Here is a 24960-nt window from a genome sequence, read left to right as displayed (position 1 = left end):
CCCCAAAAAAAAAAAAAGAAAAGAAAAGTGCATCTTCAGTGTTCAGCAAGGCAGCAACTCAGAAAGGAGCCTGATGCCAGGAGATGCGACTATACAAATCCTGATACTGTATGCCTACCAAAGTTGCATAGAGACAAACTACACACCAAAAGTGAAAGCCAGCTAGGTGTGCTTTACCACCTACACAACCTGGGAAGGTTGACGGCATTAGAGTTCATGTAGCTGCATCTCCTGTGGGTCCAGCATCTCTGTCTCTCTCATAGTTTCTCTCTCCCTCCCCCCAGCCCCCCATGATCTGCCAGCTTCCTCCTCTCTCCCTGGTTCCCTCACTTGTATTTCTCCTGTCCCACTCCCCCCCCCCCCCCCCCCCATGAGTCCAGCACCTTTCTTTCCCTTCCCCATTCTAGTCCAGCACTGCTCCCTCTTTTTCCCTCAGCTCCCCCCCCCCCCCCGTGAGTCTAGCACCACTCCCTTTTCTTACCTCAACCCCCACCTGAAACTCAAGCAACTCACCTTTTTTTTCCCCTTAGCCCCTCCTACAAGTCTAGCACCACTTTTCCCCCAGCCTTCCCTCCTCAGGCTGTCAGACCTGCTTCATTTATGTGCATCTGCAGCCATAATACGCTGCCTGGACCGGCACCGGGTGCTTCCCTGTGCCAAGACCCACCCTCTGGCACAACCTCTGTTTACATGAGGGTGGGGTGCAGCAGAAGGAAGGATCTGGCCCAGGCAGCGTGTTATGACTGCAGGTGCCCGCGAACCAAGCAGATCTGACGGCCCAGGGGGGGGGGGGGGGGGGGAGGAAGCAGTGCTGAACTCGGTCGGGGGTGAGGGGAGGGTTGAAAGAAGGAATGGTGCTAGATTCATAATGAGAGGGGAGGGAGAGAAAAGAGAGACAAGCTACAAACTTTTTTAAATTAAAAAAAACCTGCTGCTGTGTGTCAGCCCTGTGACACACCTCCCGGGTGCTTGCAACACACCGATTGAGAATCGCAGTTCTAGACTTGTAAAGGCAACTCCAGTGAGTGCCAAAAACTGGTAAGATTTCCTAGTATTTTCAGTTATGAGTAAGTAAGAGTAGCCTATGGTTACATTGGAGACCCAAGTGTGCAAATGCTTTGTATGCATATACAGCTGACCATCTTGTGGTGCTCAGGGACTTGAGTTTGCCTACCCTGAAGCTGAGATATCTGTTATCTATAAGGTTTTACATTTAATAAAAATATTTTTTGGGATGGGGGTATTTTAATACAGGTTTCAGCTTCCATGCTCAAACAGTTCCCAAATAGTGGCTTGAATCCAGGTCTATTCAATATGGGACTCCAGCTTTCTCCTCAACAGATTGCCATGCTGAGCCAACTGCCCCAGATCCCTCAGTTTCAGCTGGTAAGTAGTGTCCAGTACATTATTAGCAACATGTTTAAGAGTCTGCTGTCCTTTTGCCTGCTGAGATCAGCTCAATAAAATGTGCATTGTGTTCTGGTTTGACACTACCATATAAAAAAAGTGTTCACATAGCAAACAGATTTACCCTGAAATTCACAGAACGAAGGGGCATATCATCCAGATGCAGTCTGCATGCCTTTTGAACAATTCCCAAAGAGATTTTCTTCATCTGGAATCTCTTTCCCTCTAAGTCCTCGTTAAATTTGAAAGTTCATACCCCTCGCCCTCAGTCCATTCTCACTTCACCCTTCAGCAACTCTTCAACTGTGGATGGTTTATGACTGTTGCCTAAGGAATCCTCTGTCTCAAGACGTTCTTCCGCAGTGTATAAGATGGCTAATTCTGTGCCTGTTCCTCAGACCATTCATTATACTTTAGAAATGGGCATAGTATTGGGGAAGGAGGTTACTCTTACTCTTATATGGTCTGTTGTGGTTAGAAATGAAATACCATGCAAAGGACTTTAAAAAAGCTACGTGATTTTTTTTTTTCTGAAGACTGTAAGGAAATTAGATAACCATGAAAATAAACTAATGAAAGTTAACTTGTACTATTAAGTTGGACACACAAATTCATTCACTGCAGTCTGTTGCTGCTTCAGTTAAGGACTTCTTGACTATTCATTTTTTATTAGAGATGGTTGAGAATGTATTACTGGCTAAGGCTTAAGATTCTTGAATTTTCCTTTGACTCATTACCTGGAACTATTGAGGAAATTACCACCGGGTACCCTTCTGGTCACGATGGATGTAGAATCACTATACAGCAACCATACGGATGTCATAGCTACATGTGAGGAGCTCCAAAAATCATCCACACTGGACCATCAATACTTAGTGGAAACGATTACAAAATGAATCAAATTTATTCTAAATCGCAACTATTTCCGTTTTAACAATGATATCTACCTACAAATCATGGACACTGCGATGGGCACCAGGGCAGCACCCCAATATGCTAACCTATTTATGGCTGAACTGGAAGAGACATTTCTGAATACATATCAGAAACAGAAAAAAGCAACACTGGGCTTCCAGAATTGGGATAATCAATGTCCTCCTTTATTGAGTGATGACCCAACACGGGCCATGTTTCGGTGCACAAGCACCTGCCTCAGGGGGTCTAACATAAAATAACACATAAATATGTCAATCAAATGTAAATTACAACATACATATACAAAACACCATACAATTATAGATAAATATGTCATAAATGGAACATAAAATAAAACAATGAATACACATATATGTAAAGAGTGGAGTGGAGGAGTGGCCTAGTGGTTAGGGTGGTGGACTTTGGTCCTGAGGAACTGAGCTCGATTCCCACTTCAGGCACAGGCAGCTCCTTGGCAAGTCACTTAACCCTCCATTGCCCTATGTAAGCTGCATTGAGCCTCCCATGAGTGGGAAAGTGCGGGGTACAAATGTAACAAAAAAAAAAAATAAAGGAACTTTTAATGTGCAGTCATAATTAAAAATTAATAAAATGGAAGTCTTTGTATTTATATATGTATGTGTTGTAGTCTTGATCCGGACCAGTTGTTATTCATTAGTATGTAAGTGACATCCAAGAATAATTATTCCATCTTAAAGCATTACACATAACTACCCCATTTATAAGAAAATGAAGGTGGCCAACCATCTGATGATAATGACATGATAAATATTCATGTAAGGAAACAAAGAGAGCCAACCATCTGATGACAAATCAGGTATTGTTAAATCTGCTGATACTGATATGATAAAACAAAGTGTAATGTAAAATAATCAATAAATTGATCCTATTCAAAAATCTTCATCTATCGTGAATGTCTTACTGGGAACTCTTACCAGAAAATCCTGTTTGTGACTTTCTCAGAGATGTATATATAACCAAATGGACAGGATACAATATCTAATTTGAAAAGGCAAGGTAAGTGGATATTCAATCGTAGGTAGTTAAACAGTGATAGATCATATATCTAAATATTCCGTTTGTTAAAACACAGGTGGCTGATGTTCGATAATAATTGATAATCATACAGTTAGCCATCAAAGAGAATATTTCAGTAATGGTAAACTTAGTTGTTTAATGTTGCAAACATAAAATTCCAAATAGCTGAAAGACTCCGTCTGTGAGAGCATAAAATGTCAAGGGATACAGAGTGTACAAGAATTTTTTGCTGAACATTAACGCTTGACAGATAATTTACCGGCATCTACATTGTAGACAAAGATCGTATTTTTTTAAAAATGCGTGTTTAACTATTTAGTCCACACCTGAGCATTTCCAAATCGAGGCAAAGTAAGAAACGCAACACGCCAACTAAAGGCTGTAAAGTATATGAAAAAAACATTAACTGAGAATGACTTTCTGACGGATAATTCACCGGCATCTGCACATTAAACAAAATGCGTGTTTAACAATTCTTATCAGTTTACTCCTCAGAGTATCTAGATCGAAGTAAAGACAGGATCACAACATGCCAACTAAAGACTGCGAAGTATATGAAAAGTTGTTAGCTGAACATGGCTGCTTGGCGGATAATTTACCTGTATATATAAAGGATCTAAAAGTGACGGATTGCCAACGTCATAGTATCCTAAGGTCCTTGCAGATATAAAAATAATACGGTTCAGTTATTTACAAGCATAGAAAATGCACGAGTAATTTTATTACCAATTTTGAGAATCAGATGGCTGGAAAACTTCCAGATAGAGCCTCATGACTCACTAAACAAACCTATTGAACAGCTGACTCGATCTGTTGTAGAATCGTCTCGGTCATCCATTATACAGAATGTATGTGGAGAATGACGTTCACTACCAGTGCTGGCCTTCCGACAGCCACACAATTTAAAACACAAGCTAGTGAGAAGCAAGCTCCTTGCAATATATCCTGCTGCAAACTATGCCGAAACAGTTCAAAAGACCCCACAGTCATTCACAAAGGAAAAATATTCAACATAAAGGAACCCTTCACATTCTCATCTTCCAATGTAGTATATGTCATCCAGTGTAAAAAAATGTGATGAAGGGTGCTTTATTGGAGAAACAAGTCAGATGCTAAAGAAAAGATTTAATTTACATAGACATCATATGAAAAATGCCAGTGCCAACCAGGATGTTACCTCTGTGTGACAGCACTTTACAAAACCAGAACACTGTACCAATGATTTTATGGTGAGAATACTGAAAGGAAACTTTAAAACAATACAGGAACGCAAGATCTTTGAAGTCAAAATGATTAAATATTTTGACACCCACCAGACAGGACTTAACAAAGATCTGGGTTTTCTAGCCCATTATAAATCATGAAATTTCATTGCTTTATCACCCTCTCATCACCTTGCATATCTCCCTGTCCCTCATCCTCTCAGCCCTCTCTGTTTCTCACCTAGCCCAACCCTCCCTCATCCTTTCAGACTGTCACTGAAATAGTTTGATGTTTCATTTATATATGCTGTTACTTACCAAAATTTGCTTATTTCTGATCTGACAAAGGGCTACCTTTGAAAGCTAAACATAAAATGTATTGTTAGTCCAATAAAAAAAGGTATCATCTTATTTTCTTTTCTCTGTTTTATTTTATTCTATTTCTATTGATTACCTTTAAAAGTGGACTAACACAGCTACCACATCTCTCCACTGAGGAAATACTTGAAAGAAGTTATGCTTTATCCACAAGTGGATGTTCTGCAAATGGATAATATATGTAATGTTCCACAAGGGACCAGGCAATCATAAAGAGAAGAGGGGGTTTAAGAATCTTTGTCTCACCCCTGACTTTAGATATATCTGATTTTCTGAAATCTTCTCGAGACATAATTGAATCCTGAGCCACTCTAACATAGTAACATAGTAGATGACGGCAGAAAAAGACCTGCACGGTCCATCCAGTCTGCCCAACAAGACAACTCATGTGTGCTACTTTTGTGTATACCCTACTTTGATTTGTACCTGTGCTCTTCAGGGCACAGACCGTATAAGTCTGCCCAGCACTAGCCCCGCCTCCCAACCACCGGCTCTGGCATAGACCGTATAAGTCTGCCCAGCACTATCCCCGCCTCCCACCACCGGCTCTGGCACAGACCGTATAAGTCTGCCCAGCGCTATCCCTGCCTCCCAACCTCCAGTCCCGCCTTTCACCACAGGCTCTGGCACAGACCGTACAAGTCTGCCCCGCACTATCCACGCCTCCCAACCTCCAGCCCCGCCTCCCACTACCGGCTCTGCTGTCCAATCTCGGTTAAGCTCCTGAGGATCCTTTCCTTCTGAACAGGATTCCTTTATGTTTATCCCACGCATGTTTGAATTCCGTTACCGTTTTCCTCTCCACCACCTCCCGCGGGAGGGCATTCCAAGCATCCACCACTCTCTCCATGAAGAAATATTTCCTGACATTTTTCTTGAGTCTGCCCCCCTTCAATCTCATTTCATGTCCTCTCGTTCTACCGCCTTCGTATCTCCGGAAAAGGTTCGTTTGCGGATTAATACCTTTCAAATATTTGAACGTCTGTATCATATCACCCCTGTTTCTCCTTTCCTCCAGGGTATACATGTTCAGGTCAGCAAGTCTCTCCTCATACGTCTTGTTACGCAAATCCCATACCATTCTCGTAGCTTTTCTTTGCACCGCTTCGATTCTTTTTACATCCTTAGCAAGATACGGCCTCCAAAACTGAACACAATACTCTAGATGGGGCCTCACCAATGACTTATACAGAGGCATCAACACCCCCTTTCTTCTGCTGGTCACACCTCTCTCTATACAACCCAACAACCTTCTAGATACAGCCACCGCCTTGTCACACTGTTTCGTCACCTTCAAATCCTCAGATACTATCACCCCAAGGTCCCTCTCCCCGTCTGAACCTATCAGACTCTCGCCACCTAACACATACGTCTCCCGTGGATTTCTATTCCCAAAGTGCATCACTTTGCATTTCTTCGCATTGAATTTTAATTGCCAGACCTTAGACCATTGTTCTAGCTTCTTCAAATCCTTTTTCATGTTTTCCACTCCCTCCGGGGTGTCCACTCTGTTACAGATCTTAGTATCATCCGCAAATAGGCAAACTTTACCTTCTAACCCTTCGGCAAGGTCACTCACAAATATATTGAACAGAATCGGCCCCAGCACCGTTCCTTGAGGCACTCCACTACTCACCTTTCCCTCCTCCGAGCTAACTCCATTCACCACCTCCCTCTGGCGTCTGTCCGTCAACCAGTTCCTAATCCAGTTCACCACTTTAGGTCCTATCTTCAGCCCATCCAGTTTATTTAAAAGCCTCCTGTGGGGAACCGTGTCAAAAGCTTTGCTGAAATCTAAGTAGATTACATCCATAGCTCGTCCCTGATTCAATTCTCCTGTCACCCAATCAAAAAACTCAATGAGATTCCTTTGGCACGATTTCCCTTTGGTAAAACCATGTTGTCTCGGATCTTGCAACTTATTGGCTTCCAGGAAATTCACTATCCTTTCCTTCAGCATCGCTTCCATTACTTTTCCAATAACCGAAGTGAGGCTTACCTGCCTGTAGTTTCCAGCTTCTTCCCTATCACCACTTTTGTGAAGAGGGACCACCTCCGCTGTTCTCCAATCCCTCGGAACATCTCCTGTCTCCAAGGATTTATTAAACAAATCTTTAAGAGGACCCGCCAGGACCTCTCTGAGCTCCCTTAATATCCTGGGGTGGATCCCGTCCGGTCCCATGGCTTTGTCCACCTTTAGCTTTACAAGTTGTTCATACACACTCTCTTCTGTAAATGATGCTGTATCCACTCCACTATCATTTGTACTTTTTCCAGTCCATCGCGGTCCTGCTCCAGGATTTTCTTCAGTGAAAACAGAACAAAAGTATCTATTTAGCAAATTGGCTTTTTCTTCATCATTATCTACATAGCGGTTCGCAGTATCTTGTTATGATCTTCCAGACTGAGGACCTAAAGAAGTTTATTTTATGGATATGTTTTCCCTAAGGACAGAAGAGAGCCTTGACAAACTCCTAATAGACCGTCGACCAACTACCTGCTCCCTCGATCCCTGCCCATCAAAGATAGTGCAACAGGCAAATATGGGCCTTATAGAAGGTGCCACAAAAATTGTGAACACCTCTCTTTCTAATGGGCAACTACCAACAGCATTTAAAAGGGCACTGGTTCACCCTCTGCTGAAGAAAAACAACCTTGACCAGGACAAACTTGAAAGTTACAGGCCAGTGTCCAACATCCCGTTTCTAGGGAAACTCATAGAACAAGCAGTCTGTGTTCAACTTAATGAATGGCTAGAAAAGAGTAACTGGCTAGATCCATGTCAATCTGGATTCAGACCCGGTTATGGAACAGAAACAGTCCTAGTATCCCTGCTAGATGATCTTCACAGAAACCAAGACAAGGTATTCTCCTCGATGCTAATACTGCTAGATTTCTCAGCAGCTTTTGACACTGTGGATCATGATATCTTGCTAGCACGACTGACAGAAACAAGTATCAATGGTACAGTACTTGCCTGGTTCAGTTCCTAGCTGACAGGCAACAATCCGTTATGTTTGGCAGCAACTCATCACCACCATGGACACTGACCTGCGGGGTACCACAGGGATCGATACTGTCAACCTATTCTGTTCAATATCTATCTCAAGCCACTAGCTGAACTGATTCGGTCAATGGACACTCAGTTCTACATCTATGCGGATGATGTGCAGCTACTCATACCCATTGAACCTGACTTACCTACAGCCTTGAATAAACTGATTACTTGTCTAACATCAATTCAAGAATGGGCTAAAGACAACAAACTTAGCCTAAACCCAAGTAAAACCGAGCTTCTCTGGGTCCCTAACACAAGTGGATACATACCTGACATCAAAATCCCTTTTGGGAAGTACGAACTCCCCCTCAAATCACAAGTCAAGAGCCTTGGAATATAGTTAGATTCAACACTTACTCTGATTCCCCAAATCCAAGCAACCTTCAAGAACTGCTTCTACTATTTGCGACAGCTACGCTGCCTCTCTCCTTACATCGAGAAGGTAAATCTTATTCCAGTTGTGCATGCCATGGTAACATCATAACTGGATTACTGCAATGCACTATACAATGGTCTGACTACAAAGGGCCTGCACCACTCCAGTTGATTCAGAATGCAGCAGCAAGACTCATAGAAGGTTGCAAAAACTTCATTGGCTACCAGTACAATACAGGGCTAAATTTAAAACTCTGTCTGATCGTCAAGGCCCTGAAAGGAAAAATATTATCTCAAGCTAGGAGTGGAAAAACATGTCCCACTGCAGTATGTGCAGCCCGAGTCAATCGTTGTATGTGTGAGTGAGACTAACAAGTTACTTACGTCTTCCATTAAAGGCTTGGTTGAAGAGCCAAGCTTTCACCTGCTTGCTGAAGTAGAGATAGTCTTGTGTTAAGCGGAGCCTTTCAGGCAATGCATTCCAGAGTGTGGGGCTACTCCGGAGAAGGCTCGCTTGCGGGTATCACATCGTGTAATGTCTTTTGGAGAGGGTGTAGTTAGTGAAAGTCCTTGGGAGGACCTTAGTGTCCTTGGCAGTGTGTGGAGAATCATCCTATTCTTCATATACTCAGGGCCATAACCATCACTCTGACCTCATGTGCAAATTACTTCAAATCAATCACCTTACTTTCAAATTCTTCCTACTTTCTTACCCATCTATATGTTACAACTTTGCCTTACCCTTCATTCTCCGAGGACAAGCAGGCTGCTTCTTCTCACTGATGGGTGACGTCCACGGCAGCCCCTCCAATCGGAATCTTCACTAGCAAAAGCCTTTGCTAGCCCTCGCGTGCCGATGCGCACCGCGCATGCGCGGCCGTCTTCCCGCCCGAAACCGGCTCGTGCCGGCCAGTCTTCTTTTGTCCGCGCTCGGTACGGTCGTGTTTTGCCGTTCGTGCCCCGGAAAGTTGACCTCGCGCGTCGTTTTCGACTCGTTTCTTCTCAGAAAGTTTAAAAAGTGTTCGGGAAGAGCCTGTTTGGTTTTTTCCTTCCCGTATTTCGAGCTTTTCGCCCCGGTAAGTTTTCTTTCGTCGTCGGGGTAGGACTCACTTAGGCCTCGGTCAAAATTTTCTTCTCCCTATTTTTGTGGTGCCAATTTTCGTCATTTCGAGTTTTGATCTCGCCGGCGTGATTTTTCCGCCCATGACATCGAAGTCTTACAGCGGCTTCAAGAAGTGCACCCAGTGCGCCCGGGTCATCTCGCTCACTGACAGGCACGCGTCGTGTCTGGGGGCTGGGCACCGCCCTCAGGCCTGTAGTCTGTGTTTCCTTTTACAAAAGCAGACTCAGATAGCGAGGTTAGCCCAGTGGAACATTTTGTTCTCGGGCTCTTCGTCGGCATCGGCACCGGGGGTATCGAGTGCATCGACGTCTTCAGCGTCCAGACATTCATCCTCGGCTGCCAGTGCATCGAGTGCATCGAGGCATCGGCCCTCTGCATCGGCGCTGAGACATCGGACGACTGTATCGACGTCGGTGGTACTGGGACCTCGTCTGCTGATGTCGTCGGACGGTGGTGCTTCGTCTGGAGTGCAGGTGAGGGCTGTCCATTCCCCTGCTGGTGGCGGTGAGCCTTCGGGTGGGTCTCCCCCTACCCTGAGGGCTCCTGCGGTACAGCCCCCCCGAGACCGACCTTCTTCGGCCTCGGCCCCGAGGAAGAGACGGCTGGATTCTACGTCGTCCTCGTTGATGCCGGGAAGCTCCGGTGACATGCTTCGCAAGAAGTCGAAGAAGCATCGACACCGGTCCCCTTCCCGTGTTGGCACCGAGAGCTCTGGGTCGCCGAGGGAGTCGGCACCCAGCAGGCATCGGCACCGAGAGGATCGCTCACCCTCTGTCCAAGAGGTGTCGATGCGCTCCACTCTGGACAGCCCGGAACAGCCTCCACGCCCGGAACAGACTCTGACATCGACGCCTGCATCGACCTCCATGCCTTTTTCTGCAGCCGCTCTGAACGAGAGCCTCCGGGCCGTTCTCCCAGAGATCCTGGGAGAGCTGTTGTGCCCTACCCCTCCGGTACCGGGGGTGCTTGCGCCACCGGTACCGTCGAGCGTGGCGCCGGCTGGTCCATCGCCCGGGGTGAGGTCTCCGGCGTCGGTGCCGCGTGCGGTACCGACTGCGGTCGCCACCCAGGAAGGCTCCCCGACTACGTCGGCGGAGGGAGCTTCGCCGGTGCGGGCGAGGGAGTCTACCTCTCGACGCCCCCACCGTGGCCGTGGTTCCATGGAGTCGAGCCGGGCACGGTTGCAGACACAGGTTCGTTAACTTGTGTCTGACACCGAGGGTGAGGCCTCGTGGGAAGACGAAGGAGACATCAGATATTTCTCTGACGAGGAGTCTGAGGGTCTTCCTTCTGATCCCACTCCCTCTCCTGAAAGACAGCTTTCTCCTCCCGAGAGTCTGTCTTTCGCTTCCTTTGTCCGGGAGATGTCTACGGCCATCCCCTTCCCGGTGGTTGTGGAGGATGAGCCCAGGGCTGAAATGTTTGAGCTCCTGGACTATCCTTCTCCACCTAAGGAAGCGTCCACAGTACCCATGCATCATGTCCTGAAAAAGACATTGCTGGCGAACTGGACCAAGCCTTTAACTAACCCCCACATTCCCAAGAAGATTGAGTCCCAGTACCGGATCCATGGGGAACCAGAGCTGATGCGCACTCAGTTGCCTCACGACTCTGGAGTTGTGGATTTGGCCCTAAAGAAGGCCAAGAGTTCTAGGGAGCATGCTTCGGCGCCCCCGGGCAAGGACTCTAGAACCTTGGACTCCTTTGGGAGGAAGGCCTACCATTCTTCTATGCTCGTGGCCAAAATTCAGTCTTACCAGCTCTACACGAGCATACACATGCGGAACAATGTGCGGCAGTTGGCGGGCTTGGTGGATGCGCTCCCCCCTGAGCAAGCCAAGCCATTTCAGGAGGTGGTCAGGCAGCTGAAGGCGTGCAGAAAATTCCTGGCCAGAGGGGTGTATGACACCTTTGATGTTGCGTCCAGGGCCGCTGCTCAAGGTGTGGTGATGCGCAGACTCTCATGGCTGCGTGCCTCCGACCTGGAGAATAGAATCCAGCAGCGGATTGCGGACTCGCCTTGCCGTGCGGATAACATTTTTGGAGAAAAAGTCGAGCAGGTGGTAGAGCAGCTCCACCAGTGGGACACCGCATTCGACAAGTTCTCCCGCCGGCAGCCTTCAGCCTCTACCTCTACAGGTAGAAGATTTTTCGGGGGAAGGAAGACTGTTCCCTACTCTTCTGGTAAGCGTAGTACAATCCTCCTTCTCGACAGCCTGCGGCCCAGGCTAAGCCCCAGCGCGCTCGCTCTCGTCAGCAGCGTGCGCCTCAGCAAGGCCCCTCGGCTCCCCAGCAAAAGCAAGGGACGAGCTTTTGACTGGCTCCAGCAGAGCATAGCCGACATCCAAGTGTCAGTGCCGGGCGACCTGCCAGTCGGAGGGAGGTTGAAAGCTTTTCACCAAAGGTGGCCTCTCATAACCTCCGATCAGTGGGTTCTCCAAATAGTCCGGCAAGGATACACCCTCAATTTGGCCTCAAAACCTCCAAAGTGTCCACCGGGAGCTCAGTCTTACAGCTTGCAGCACAAGCAGGTACTTGCAGAGGAACTCTCCGCCCTTCTCCGCGCCAATGCGGTCGAGCCCGTGCCATCCGGGCAAGAAGGGCTGGGATTCTATTCCAGGTACTTCCTTGTGGAAAAGAAAACAGGGGGGATGCGTCCCATCCTAGACCTAAGGGCCCTGAACAAATATCTGGTCAAAGAAAAGTTCAGCATGCTTTCCCTGGGCACCCCATGATTCAGGAAAACGATTGGCTATGCTCTCTGGACTTGAAGGACGCCTACACACACATCCCGATACTGCCAGCTCACAGGCAGTATCTGCGATTTCAGCTGGGCACACGTCACTTCCAGTACTGTGTGCTACCCTTTGGGCTCGCCTCTGCGCCCAGGGTGTTCACAAAGTGCTTGGCTGTAGTAGCAGCGGCACTTCGCAGGCTGGGGGTGCACGTGTTCCCATATCTCGACGATTGGCTGGTGAAGAACACATCCGAGGCAGGAGCCCTGCAGTCCATGCAGATGACTATTCGCCTCCTGGAGCTACTGGGGTTTGTGATAAATTATCCAAAGTCCCATCTTCTCCCAGTGCAGAAACTCGAATTCATAGGAGCTCTGCTGGATTCTCGGACGGCTCGCGCCTATCTCCCAGAGGCGAGAGCCAACAACTTGTTGTCCCTCGTCTCGCGGGTGCGAGCGTCACAGCAGATCAGAGCTCGGCAGATGTTGAGATTGCTGGGCCACATGGCCTCCACAGTCCATGTGACTCCCATGGCCTGCCTTCACATGAGATCTGCTCAATGGACCCTAGCTTCCCAGTGGTTTCAGGCTGCTGGGGATCTAGAAAACGTGATCCACCTGTCCGCGAGTTTTCTCAAATCCCTGTATTGGTGGACGATTTGGTCCAATTTGACTCTGGGACGTCCTTTCCAAATTCCTCAGCCACAAAAAGTGCTGACCACGGATGCGTCTCTCCTGGGATGGGGAGCTCATGTCGATGGGCTTCACACCCAAGGAAGCTGGTCCCTCCAGGAACGCGATCTGCAGATCAATCTTCTGGAGTTGCGAGCGATCTGGAACGCTCTGAAGGATTTCAGAGATCGGCTGTCCCACCAAATTATCCAAATTCAGACAGACAACCAGGTTGCCATGTACTACGTCAACAAGCAGGGGGGCACCGGATCTCGCCCCCTGTGTCAGCATGTGGCTCTGGGCTCGCCGTCACGGCATGGTGCTCCAAGCCACATATCTGGCAGGCGTAAACAACAGTCTGGCCGACAGGTTGAGCAGGATTATGCAACCTCACGAGTGGTCGCTCAATTCCCGTGTAGTGCGACAGATCTTCCAGGTGTGGGGCACCCCCTTGGTAGATCTCTTCGCATCTCGAGCCAACCACAAAGTCCCTCAGTTCTGTTCCAGGCTTCAGGCCCACGGCAGACTGGCATCGGATGCCTTCCTCCTGGACTGGGGGGAGGGTCTGCTGTATGCTTATCCTCCCATACCTCTGGTGGGGAAGACTTTGTTGAAACTCAAGCAAGACCGAGGCACCATGATTCTGATTGCTCCTTTTTGGCCGCGTCAGATCTGGTTCCCTCTTCTTCTGGAGTTGTCCTCCGAAGAACCGTGGAGATTGGAGTGTTTTCCGACCCTCATCACGCAGGACGAAGGGGCGCTTCTGCATCCCAACCTCCGGTCCGTGGCTCTCACGGCCTGGATGTTGAGAGCTTAGACTTTGCCTCTTTGGGTCTGTCAGAGGGTGTCTCCCGCATCTTGCTTGCTTCCAGGAAAGATTCCACTAAGAGGAGTTACTTCTTTCTGTGGAGGAGGTTTGCCTTCTGGTGTGACAGCAAGGCCCTAGATCCTCGCTCTTGTCCTACACAGACCCTGCTTGAATACCTTCTGCACTTGTCTGAGTCTGGTCTCAAGACCAACTCGGTAAGGGTTCACCTTAGTGCGATTAGTGCATACCATTACCGTGTGGAAGGTAAGCCGATCTCAGGACAGCCTTTAGTTGTTCGCTTCATGAGAGGTTTGCTTTTGTCAAAGCCCCCTGTCAAGCCTCCGACAGTGTCATGGGATCTCAATGTCGTTCTCACCCAGCTGATGAAACCTCCTTTTGAGCCACTGAATTCCTGCCATCTGAAGTACTTGACCTGGAAGGTCATTTTCTTGGTGGCAGTTACTTCAGCTCGTAGAGTCAGTGAGCTTCAGGCCCTGGTAGCCCAGGCCCCTTACACCAAATTTCATCACAACAGAGTAGTCCTCCGCACTCACCCTAAGTTCTTGCCAAAGGTTGTGTCGGAGTTCCATCTGAACCAGTCAATTGTCTTGCCAACATTCTTTCCCCGTCCTCATTCCTGCCCTGCTGAACGTCAGCTGCACACATTGGACTGCAAGAGAGCATTGGCCTTCTATCTGGAGCGGACACAGCCCAACAGACAGTCCACCCAATTGTTTGTTTCTTTTGATCCCAACAGGAGGGGAGTGTCTGTAGGAAAACGCACCATATCCAATTGGCTAGCAGATTGCATTTCCTTCACTTACGCCCAGGCTGGGCTGGCTCTTGAGGGTCATGTCACGGCTCATAATGTTAGAGCCATGGCAGCGTCGGTAGCCCACTTGAAGTCAGCCACTATTGAAGAGCTTTGCAAAGCTGCGACGTGGTCATCTGTCCACACATTCACATCTCATTACTGCCTGCAGCAGGATACCCGACGCGACAGTCGGTTCGGGCAGTCAGTGCTTCAGAATCTGTTCGGGATTTAGAATCCAACTCCACCCCCTAGGCCCATGTTTGTTCTGTTCCAGGCTGCACTCTCAGTTAGTTGGTAAATTTTTTAGGTCAATCTCAGTTATGTCCTCGCCGTTGCGAGGCCCAATTGACCATGGTGGTTGTTTTGAGTGAGCCTGGGGGCTAGGGATACCCCATCAGTGAGAACAAGCAGCCTGTTTGTCCTCGGAGAAAGCGAATGCTACGTACCTGTAGAAGGTATTCTCCGAGGACAGCAGGCTGATTGTTCTCACAAACCCGCCCGCCTCCCCTTTGTAGTTGTGTCTTCCCTAGTCTTTGTCTTGCTACATATGAGACTGGCCGGCACGAGCCGGTTTCGGGCGGGAAGACGGCCGCGCATGCGCGAGGGCTAGCAAAGGCTTTTGCTAGTGAAGATTCCGATTGGAGGGGCTGCCGTGGACTTCACCCATCAGTGAGAACAATCAGCCTGCTGTCCTCGGAGAATACCTTCTACAGGTATGTAGCATTCGCTTTACCAATTATAATGTTCTATTACGTATTGTGTTGTCATTGCAAGTAGTATACCATGCACTCTGATTTTACCAAGTGGTGACAGGATATCGCTCTCTCAGCATTTCAGTTATCTTACTTATTTAACCAACACCAGACAGCAACGCTACGAAGCTTGGCTATTCCGCAAGGAATACATGCTCTCTTTCTTAAGTTTGTTAGCACCACCACTTTTAAATTGGAGCTATGTGCTTATCGTTGGTCGTATAATTTTTTATATATATTTATTGACAGGAGCTCTCCTCAGCCATTGTAAAAAAAAAAACTCAATAATGAGAAAAAAAACATTGCTTGTTGAGTCTACCTGTCATATCAAAACACTCATGCTGTGAGAGAGCTATCTCATTTAAACCTTAGACAAAATCTAACATTCCATATTCCACTAGTTGTAATTTACTATTCTCATATTGAACAACACTGACTAGATGCCCCCCCCCCCCCCCCCCCCCCCCACATTATGTACTCCTCTTCAACATATTTTGTACTTATCTTGTACTTATGTTGTTGTTCGCCTCGGTACAAACCCTACAACCGGTTGGGGTGTATTTCTCTGTGATGTCCCGTTATGCCTCTTACCATCCACTGAAGCTTCCTAGTTTCAAAACAGTTTTTTAATCCGCTTTTTTCTTCATTTTTCATTCTTCTACAAGCATGTCTTGTTTTGCATTCTTTGTTGCTGCTTCTGGAAAACATTTTTTCGGTAACTACTTATCTTACTTAACATCAGTAGTCCTCCAAGGACCCAAATCAGACCATTGATATTCCCCTTTTAATTCTATTTGTGACCTTATCTGCTATTCCTTCTTTGATCTTCACATCAGCAGCCTTCAAGGAGGACATAGATAGGAAGATCAATGAAAATCTCCCCTGATACTTTGCTTGATGCAGTGTATTGGCTTTGACAGCATCCAGGCAATGCAAAGTATCATGCAGCTAATCTTCAAAACCCATGCTTTGACTCATGGTGTTTCATCAAGCTGAGGCCTTGATGGATCTAATAGCCGATATCAGCTATTCTAGTATCAATTTCAGTTACATCAGAGGAGAAAGCTTCAAAGGGGCATTGATGAAAGTTGAACTCTAGATATCAGCAGTCAAGAAATGCTGCCACTGAGGCTTTGACTTCTAGTCAGGCACAGACTCGTTTCCTCAATGCAGTATTCTTTTTTTCTTTTGGGGGGGGTGGTGTCAGAGAATTCCTACAGTTCCGATTATGAACCACTAGAGTTTTATGACGTGAAGGGCTCAACTGGTTTCCTTTGGACCCCCTACAAAGAAAAGAATAGCTCCTTCAGAATAGAGAATTGCACAGGAACACATCCCCAATGGAATCTAACCCATATCCACCCATACCTGCTAAGATCCATTCTATCCCCGCAATTAATCTCCATTCCATCCCTGCAATTAATCTCCATCCCCACCTGTACTCACAGGAGTCGATGGTATTACTTATTCTGCGAGGACAAGCAGGCTGCTTGTTCTCACATGTGGGGTCGACGTCTGCATCGGCCCAGGAATCTGCATTTTGCAAGCAACTTATAAAAGAAGTTTTGCCAGAGTCTTCTGGCGCACATGCGTGGACCGATTTCCCACCCATCCCGTGAACGCATTCCTCAGTTTTCTTTTTTCCGCTTTGAGGTGCGGTAGAATTTTTCTGCGCTCCTCTCAGGCTCGGGAAAGAGTCTTCGACAGTTTTTGGCTCTTTGCCTTATTTTTCTTTATTTTATTTTCAATTCTACAGTTTAAAAAAAAAAAAGATTCCCGTAGTTTCCTTTACTTTTGTCCACCTTTTAAAATTTCCTTTGTTTTTGACGCGGCCAGCTTATTCCCTTATTTTTGTGTCCTTTTTTCTTTTAACAGGCACAATTGCGTCTTTTGATTTCGCTGAAGCCGTTTTTCCTTCCATGTCATCGAAGACACCCAGTGGCTTCAAATGTTGTACTCGCTGCAACCGAACCATCTCAGGTACAGATGCCCATGATTGGTGTATTCAGTGCCTTAAGCCCGACCATAGCCCCAGCCGCTTGTAGTCTGTCTTCGTATGAAGAAACGGACCCAGGCATCTCAAGAAGCCCAACGAGAAAAGCTTTTTGGGGCTCGGTCCTTCGACATCGATACCGAGGTCTGCGGCATCGACTTCGAGGGAAGCATCGACATTGGGAGCAGAGGTAATGGCTGCTGAAAGACCTATTCGCGCTGGCAGCAGTGAGGCATCGAGTGGGTCTCCACCTGCCTCGAGGCCTCCTGCTATGCAGGCCGCCTGGGACCGACTTTTGTCGGACCCGGCCCCTAGGATGTGTGAGGATTCCATATCTTCATCTGTACCGAGGAGTCTCAATGACGTGCGTCGGACGAAGGCGAAGAAGCATAGTCATCGTTCTCCTTCGACACACGGTGCCAGGAGTTCCGGGGCATCGAGGTAATCTGCACCCATAAGAAGCGTCGGCGCTGAAAGGATCGCTCCCCCTCTATTCAGGAGGTGCCGATGCATCGGTCTTCTGGCAGCCTGGTACTTGCTCCCGAGCCTCAACAGATTCTGCCACCGGCTCCTTTACTGACCCCGCAGCCATGTCCGACGGCGGCTCTCGACGAGCTTATCAGGGCCCTGCTTCCAGAACATCTGGAAGGATTGCTGCGCCAGTCTGCTTCGGTGTTGGAGGTGCTTGTGCCTTTCGTACCGTCTGCTGCAGCGGCATCTAGCCCGTCGCCTGTGGTGAGGTCCATAACCTCGGTGTCGCCTGCGGTATCGGTGTCTTTTGCCACCCAGGTCGACTCCCCTTCGACGTCGGTGGAGGAAGCTTCACCGGAGTCCAGGCAGGCATCGACGTCTCTGCACCGCCATCGAGGACATAGTTCCTTGGCGTCGAGGCAGGCTCAGTTTCGGAGTGCTCTGAGGGATGTCTTGGCCGATACTGAAGATGAGCGTTCGTGGGAGGAAGAGGAAGATCCCAGGTACTTTTCTTCTAACAAGTCCTATGGGATTCCCTCTGAACCTTCCCCTCCACCAGAAAGGAGACTTTGTCCACCGCAGAGTCTGTCCTTTACCTCCTTTGTCCGGGAAATGGCTGCGGGTATTCCCTTCCCTATGGAGGTTGAGGATGAGCCCAGGGCTGAGATGCTCGAGGTCCTGGATTATCCTTCTCCGCCTAGAGAGGCTGCAACGGCCCCTTTGCATAATGTACTGAAGGAAGTCCTTATGCCAAACTGGTCGTTCCCTCTGTCTAATCTCGTGATCCCGAAAAAAACCTGAATCCTAATATCGGATCCAATGGAAGCCTGGATTGATGAGGTCTCGGCTACCTCACAAATCCATGGTGGTGGATTCCACACTCAAAAGAGCCAAGAGCACTAGGGACTATGCCTCGGCACCCCTGGGTAGACAATCTAGAACCTTGGACTCTTTTGGGAGGAAGACGTATCAGGCCGCTATGCTCGTATCCAGGATCCAAACATACCAGCTCTTCACAAGCGTCCACTTGCGGAACTTGGTGAGGCAACTGTCCAGTTTGGTTGATGCACTCCCTCCGGAGCAGGCCGAGCCTTTTTGCCAGGTGGTCAGACTGCAGAAGGCGTGTCGAAAATTCCTGGCCAGGGGTACGTTCGACACTTTTGATGTAGCATCCAGGATAGCTGCCCAAGGTATAGTGATGTGCAGACTCTCATGGCTGCGTGTCTCTGACCAGGATCATTCGGTCCAGCAGTGGATGGCGGATGTTCCTTGCCGGAGGGATAACCTTTTTGGTGAGAAAGTAGAGGATCTGGTTGACCAGATCAAGAAGCACAATGATGCTATGGATTCTCTCTCCCGCCGGGCATCTTGTGCTACTACCTCCTCATCTAGGAGGGAAGAGGAGTGCTCCCTATTCCTATGCTAGGCGTAGGTACACTCCTGCTTCTCGGCAGCCTGCTCAGTCCCAGCGCACTCGTTTTCATCAACTGCGTGCGCCTAAGGCCACTGCAGCTCCCCAGCAAAAGCAAGGGGCAGGCTTTTGACTGGCTCCAGTTCAGTATAACCTCTGTAAACGTGTCCGTATGACTTGCTGGTTGGGGGGAGGTTAATGTTTTTTCACCAAAGGTGGCCTCTTGTAACCTCTGATCGGTGGGTTCTTCAAATTGTCCGATTAGGATACACCCTCAGTCTGGAATCCAAGCCTCCAAATTGCCCACCGGGAGCTCAGTCCTACAGCTCCCAGCACAAGCAAGTAGTTGCAGAGGAACTCTCCGCCCTTCTACAGGCCCAAGCAGTCGAACCCGTTCCACCAGGGGAAGAAGGGCTGGGATTCTATTTGAGGTACTTCCTAGTGCAAGAGAAAATGGGGGATGCGTCCCATCCTTTACCTAAGGGCCCTGAACAAATTTCTTTTTCGAGAAAAGTTCAGGATGGTTTCCCGGGGCACCCTTCTTCCCATGATTCAGGAAAACGATTGGGTATGCTCTCTGGACTAAAGGATGCTTATACACACATCTTGATACTTCCTGTGAGCTGGAAGTATCTTTGATTTCAGCTGGAAACACAGCACTTTCAGTACCGTGTACTGCCTTTTGGCCTGGCGTCTGCGTCCAGAGTGTTTACAAAATGCCTAACTGTAGTCGCAGCGTTGCTACGCAGGCTGGGAGTGCATGTGTCTCCTTATCTCGATGATTGGCTGGTGAAGAGCACCTCCAAGGAAGGGTTTCAGGTGTCCATGCGAATGAGTATTCGGGTGCTGGAGCTACTGGGGTTCGTCATCAATTATCCCAAGTCCCATCTCACCCCAGTCCAAAAATTGGAATTCATTGGAGCTCTGCTGGACACTCAGCGCGAGCTGATCTTCCCAAGGCAAGCGCGGACAACCTTCTGTCCCTGGTGTCCATGGTTCAAGCGTCTCAGCAGGTCACGGCTCAGCAGATGTTGAGACTTCTGGGGTGCATGGCTTCCACAGTTCATGTAACACCCATGGCACACCTACATATGAGATCAGCTCAGTGGACCCTAGCTTCCCTGTGGTTTCAAGCTGCGGGGAATCTAGAGGATGTAATCCAACTGTCCACCGAATTTCGAAATTCTCTTCAGTGGTGAACGATTCGATCCAATTTGACCATGGGGTGACCATTCCAAGTTCCTCAGCCACGAAAAGTGCTGACGACAGATGCATCTCTCCTGGGGTGGGGAGCTCATGTAGATGGGCTCCACACTCAGGGAGCCTGGTCCTTTCAGGAATGAGGTCTGCAGATCAACCTCCTGGAATTAAGAGCGATCTGGAATTCTGTAAAGGCTTTCAGAGATCGGCTGTCCAACCCAGTAATCTTAATTCAGACAGACAATCAGGTTGCCATATTTTACACCAACAAGCAGGGGGCACCAGATTTCGCCCTCTGTGTCAGGATGCCATCCAGATGTGGCTTTGGGTTCACCATCACGGCATGTTTCTCCAAGCCACTTATCTGGCAGGTGTAAACAACAGTCTGGCCGACAGGTTGAGCAGGATTATGCAACCTCACGAGTGGTCACTGAATATGGACGTTGTCCGCAAGATCTTCCGAGTGTGGGGCACCCCTTCGGTGGATCTTTTTGCCACTCAGATCAATCACAAGGTCCCTCAGTTCTGTTCCAGGCTTCAGGCCCACAACAGACTAGCGTCAGAATGCCTTTCTCCTACATTGGGGAGCAGGCCTTCTGTATGCGTATCCTCCCATTCCTCTAGTAGGGAAGACTTTGCTGAAACTCAAGCAAGACTGCGGAGGAGTGGCCTAGTGGTTAGGGTGGTGGACTTTGGTTCTGAGGAACTGAGTTTGATTCCCACTTCAGACACAGGCAGCTCCTTGTGACTCTGGGCAAGTCACTTAACCCTCCATTGCCCCATGTAAACCGCATTGAGCCTGCCATGAGTGGGAAAGCGCGGGGTACAAATGTAACAAAAAAAAACACATAATCCTGATTGCACCATTCTGGCCGCGTCAGATTTGTTTCCCTCTTCTTCTGGAACTGTCCTCCGAAGAACCGTGGAGATTGGAGTGTTTTCCAGCCCTCATTACTCAGAACGAGGGGTCGCGTCTACATCCGAGCCTCCAGTCCCTGGCTCTCACAGCCTGGATGTTGAGAGCTTAGAATTTGCCTCCTTGGGTCTTTCAGAGGGTGTCTTCCGAGTCTTGCTTCCAGAAAAGATTCCACGAAGAAGTGTTACTTTTTCAAATGGAGGAGGTTTGCCATCTGGTGTGACAGCAAGGCCCCTAGATCCTCTTTCTTGTCCTACACAGACACTGCTTGAATACCTTCTACACCTGTCAGAGTCTGGTCTCAAGACTCACAGAATCTCAGCTGCTGACTACAGGCCTTCGTTACAGCATGCAGGAAAAGCTTGCTGAGTAAAGAATCTCTTTTGAAATATGGTGAAAGAAGCAGCTTCTCTCATAAAGGAGCATAACAAAATGCTCAAGCTCCTCTTCAAGTTTACTCTGGACCCATGCTCCTCTTCCTAGCAGGTTGCATATTGGGATTCAAGGAGCTTGCATAGGTGTACTCCACCTCTTTTGGTCCCATCAGACTTTGCAGGGACCTCACTCTCATCATAAACAGCAGAGGGCCCAGAAGCCTCAACCTGTTCCAGAGCCAAAATCTACAATGACTGACTTAATTCACAAGAACATAACCGGAGTTCATTTATCCATGCCAGATGACCTTATAATAGGAGGCAAGCTAAAGTTTAGTGTAAATGGTTGGCCACTTACATCCTCCAACTGTTGGGTTCTACAGATTTTCTGTTATGATTACAGGCGGTTGACATTTGATCAAATTGTCACTGAGCGCGTCTTGGTCAAACTCTCAGTATTAGGAAGTGCTTAGTAAGTAGTAGTTATCCCTCTTAGAAACCAATGTAGTTGAACCCATCACTGTAGGAGAAAGGTGATGGGAATTTTACTCCAGGTGTTTTCTGGCCACAAAGAAAATAGTGAATTTTCTTATATTATAATTATTATCATAATCCACTTTAATTCTGTGTTGTGTAAGGCAGAATTACAAGTACATAAATCACATCCTAAACCTGGGAGCCTAGATCAAGTTTCTAGTTAGAGAAGTATTCAAGATGGTTTTCCTCAGGGCCGGTCTTATTGGGGGCGACAGGGGTGGTCGCGCTCCCAGGGGCTCTGTGGCGGACTTAGTATCTCCCTCCCTGCTTCAGCCGTCATTGCCGTCTCTTGTTCTCAATCTAACCGCCTTGGTCATCTGTCTCCTACTCCCTTTTGCCTCCCTTCACTGCTGCTGCCTTCAATCCGGGCGGCCTGGAAGCTTTCTCTCTGCTGCAATTTCCTGTCCCACATAGGCAGGACACTGCAACAGAGGGAGAGCTTCTGGGACCACCAAAGGCAGTGTGCTTACTTTACTGATTCTTCCAGCGGCCCAGAAAATTTAAGAAGGCAGCAGTGCTGCGAGCAGGAACTATGGGAGCGGGTAGGAGAGAGCTGAAGGCAGTTAAAATTGAGACGGCCACTGAAGCCCATGAGGTTGGTCTCCCTTACCCTCTCTGCACACCCTTTATCCCCTTACCCAAACAAAGCAAGCAAATCTATGAACTGCTATTCACGTTGTTGTTGTTTATTGTTGGTAGCATTTTTGTTGGACCTCACTTATATTTTCAAAGATGCCGACTTGTGTAGCATATGTATGTATACAGAGGAAGTATTGGTTTCATCTAATTAGTTCTAAATTGTAATCATGTTTCATTTGGAGGGGCTGGTTTGGAGGGACTCGCTCTATTCTGATGTTTTCACCCAGTAAAGGGCCACCAAAACAGACATGAGTATCAGGTGTTTAACAGTCACTATTTATATGTACAGTTAAAAAAAAAAATCATTAATTAGGTTGACGCCTGGGTGCATTTAACATCTTTTTTTCCCCCTGTGCTTACATTAAAAGAAAATAATGGCATGTGGGAACTTGCTCCTTTTGGTTTGTGGAATGCAGTGGTATATTATAAAAATGCACTTGCCTTTTTTTAATTACTACTATTTCTCAGAAAAAATATTGAATAATGAAGGAAGGGTTTCCTTCCTTCAATCTGAATGTGCCAACATTGTCCAGTTCAGCACACTATTAGCCGCCAAGTTCATACAACATTAAATATGTTCAGTGGAAAATAAATCTGTTGACTCAAGCTGCTTGCTATGTGAATAGTCACTTTTTCATTATTGCTGCCAAGTATTACATATTAAGGGCATTTGTTTTAATTAATTTATACAGTCATTACATGCACATGGTTTTACTTTTTAAACCCAAAGGTTTCCTATTATAGCATTGTGCTTATTAGAATTAGTTTTTCTATACAAGTTATGCTTGATTTGTCTTTATTTGAAATTAAAAAAAAAATTAAAACACGACTTGTCAACAAGGGACAGGGATCCCCACCAAACTGGTCTGCAGAGGGCCCTGGAGTTGTTAAGACTGACCCTGGTTTTCCTGGACTCCCCTGATCTGTCTTCCTTCAGAAAAGACTGGTTATGTTCTCTCCGGACCTAAGTGAAGCAAGCACCCACATAGATATACAAGTTGTTAGTATCTCAGAGTTATATTACGGTTCTACTTTCTCAGAGGTCAAGTAGTATGTGGTATTCCAGCTGATGGGTGGCATCACCAAAAGAGCTCGGATGAGGAGAAGCTCTCTAGTGTTCTGTTATAGAAGCTTTTAGAAGCATCCTACAATGCATGTGTGTATGTTCCAACCTTCAAGCAAGACAAGAACCATCACCCCATTTTGGCCACGACAGATATGATAATGGTGATGATGGTGTTGGATTCTTTTAACCCACTAATATCCCTAAATTTAGGTTCAGAGCAGGTTAACAACAATAAAAAGGACAACATCAGTCCAGAGCTACAATGATGAATAGTTAAAGAGGGACATTGTAACATGAGATACATATGTTTGATCACTGAAGTCACCCAACAAAGTAATTAATAATGTCTGATCAGTTGGACTTGTTCCTGGAATGAGCTTGCCAGGATTTGTGGAGACTGGAATGCTTTCCAACACTCTGAACGAGGGATCTTTCTTGCATCTCAGCCTTCAATCACCTGGACCTCATATTGAAAGGCTAAAGATTGATTCTTTCTTCTTCAAGAGGGTGTCTTCCAGGTTTTGCTTGCTTCCAGGAAAGATTCTACTAGAACAAGGGTTTTCAACCCAGTCCTCGAAGCACACCCTGCTAGTTATGGTTTTCAGGGATATCCTGAAAACCCCGACTGGCTGGGTGTGCCCTGAGGAGCGGGTTGAAAGCCTCTGTACCAGAAGGTCATATAGTTTGAAGTGGAGGAGGTTTGCCACCAGGTGTGAGGGCAAAGCCATAGATCCTGTCTCATGTCCTGCACAAAAACTGCTTGACTACCTTCTATACCTCTCCGCCTCTGGTCTGAAAACCAGTTCTGTAAGGGTTCACGTTAATGTGATTGGAGTTTTATCTTCACCGTGTAGATGGTATGTCCATCTTTGTTCAGGCTCCAGTTACTGGCTTCATGAGGGATTTGATGTTACTAAAAAACCCCATCAAGCCCCCCAAAGTATCATGAGATCTCAGCATTGTTCTTACCCAGCTGACGGAAGCATAGGAGCCAACTTTTCAAAATTGTTGGGGGTGCTAAGCCCAATGAAAATAACCCCTCCCTGGAGGGGTACA

The 24960-nt window shown here is 47.5% G+C and overlaps 1 protein-coding gene across 1 annotated transcript in view; it reads left to right on the top strand.

The window, feature by feature from the left end:
• Window positions 1-24960, top strand: part of TNRC6B (trinucleotide repeat containing adaptor 6B) — a gene marked incomplete at its 5' end in the record, with an annotated part of 663786 nt that overhangs the window by 312263 nt on the left and 326563 nt on the right. The window contains 1 exon segment of the mRNA XM_030210577.1: window positions 1255-1386. Coding sequence (XP_030066437.1) covers window positions 1255-1386 — 132 coding nt within the window.

The sequence above is a fragment of the Microcaecilia unicolor genome, chromosome 1 (genome assembly GCF_901765095.1).
Source record: "Microcaecilia unicolor chromosome 1, aMicUni1.1, whole genome shotgun sequence".
NCBI classification, from domain to species: Eukaryota; Metazoa; Chordata; class Amphibia; order Gymnophiona; family Siphonopidae; genus Microcaecilia; species Microcaecilia unicolor.
The sequence above is the reverse complement of the archived record's forward strand: the minus strand, read 5'-3'. Positions and strand labels throughout refer to the sequence as shown.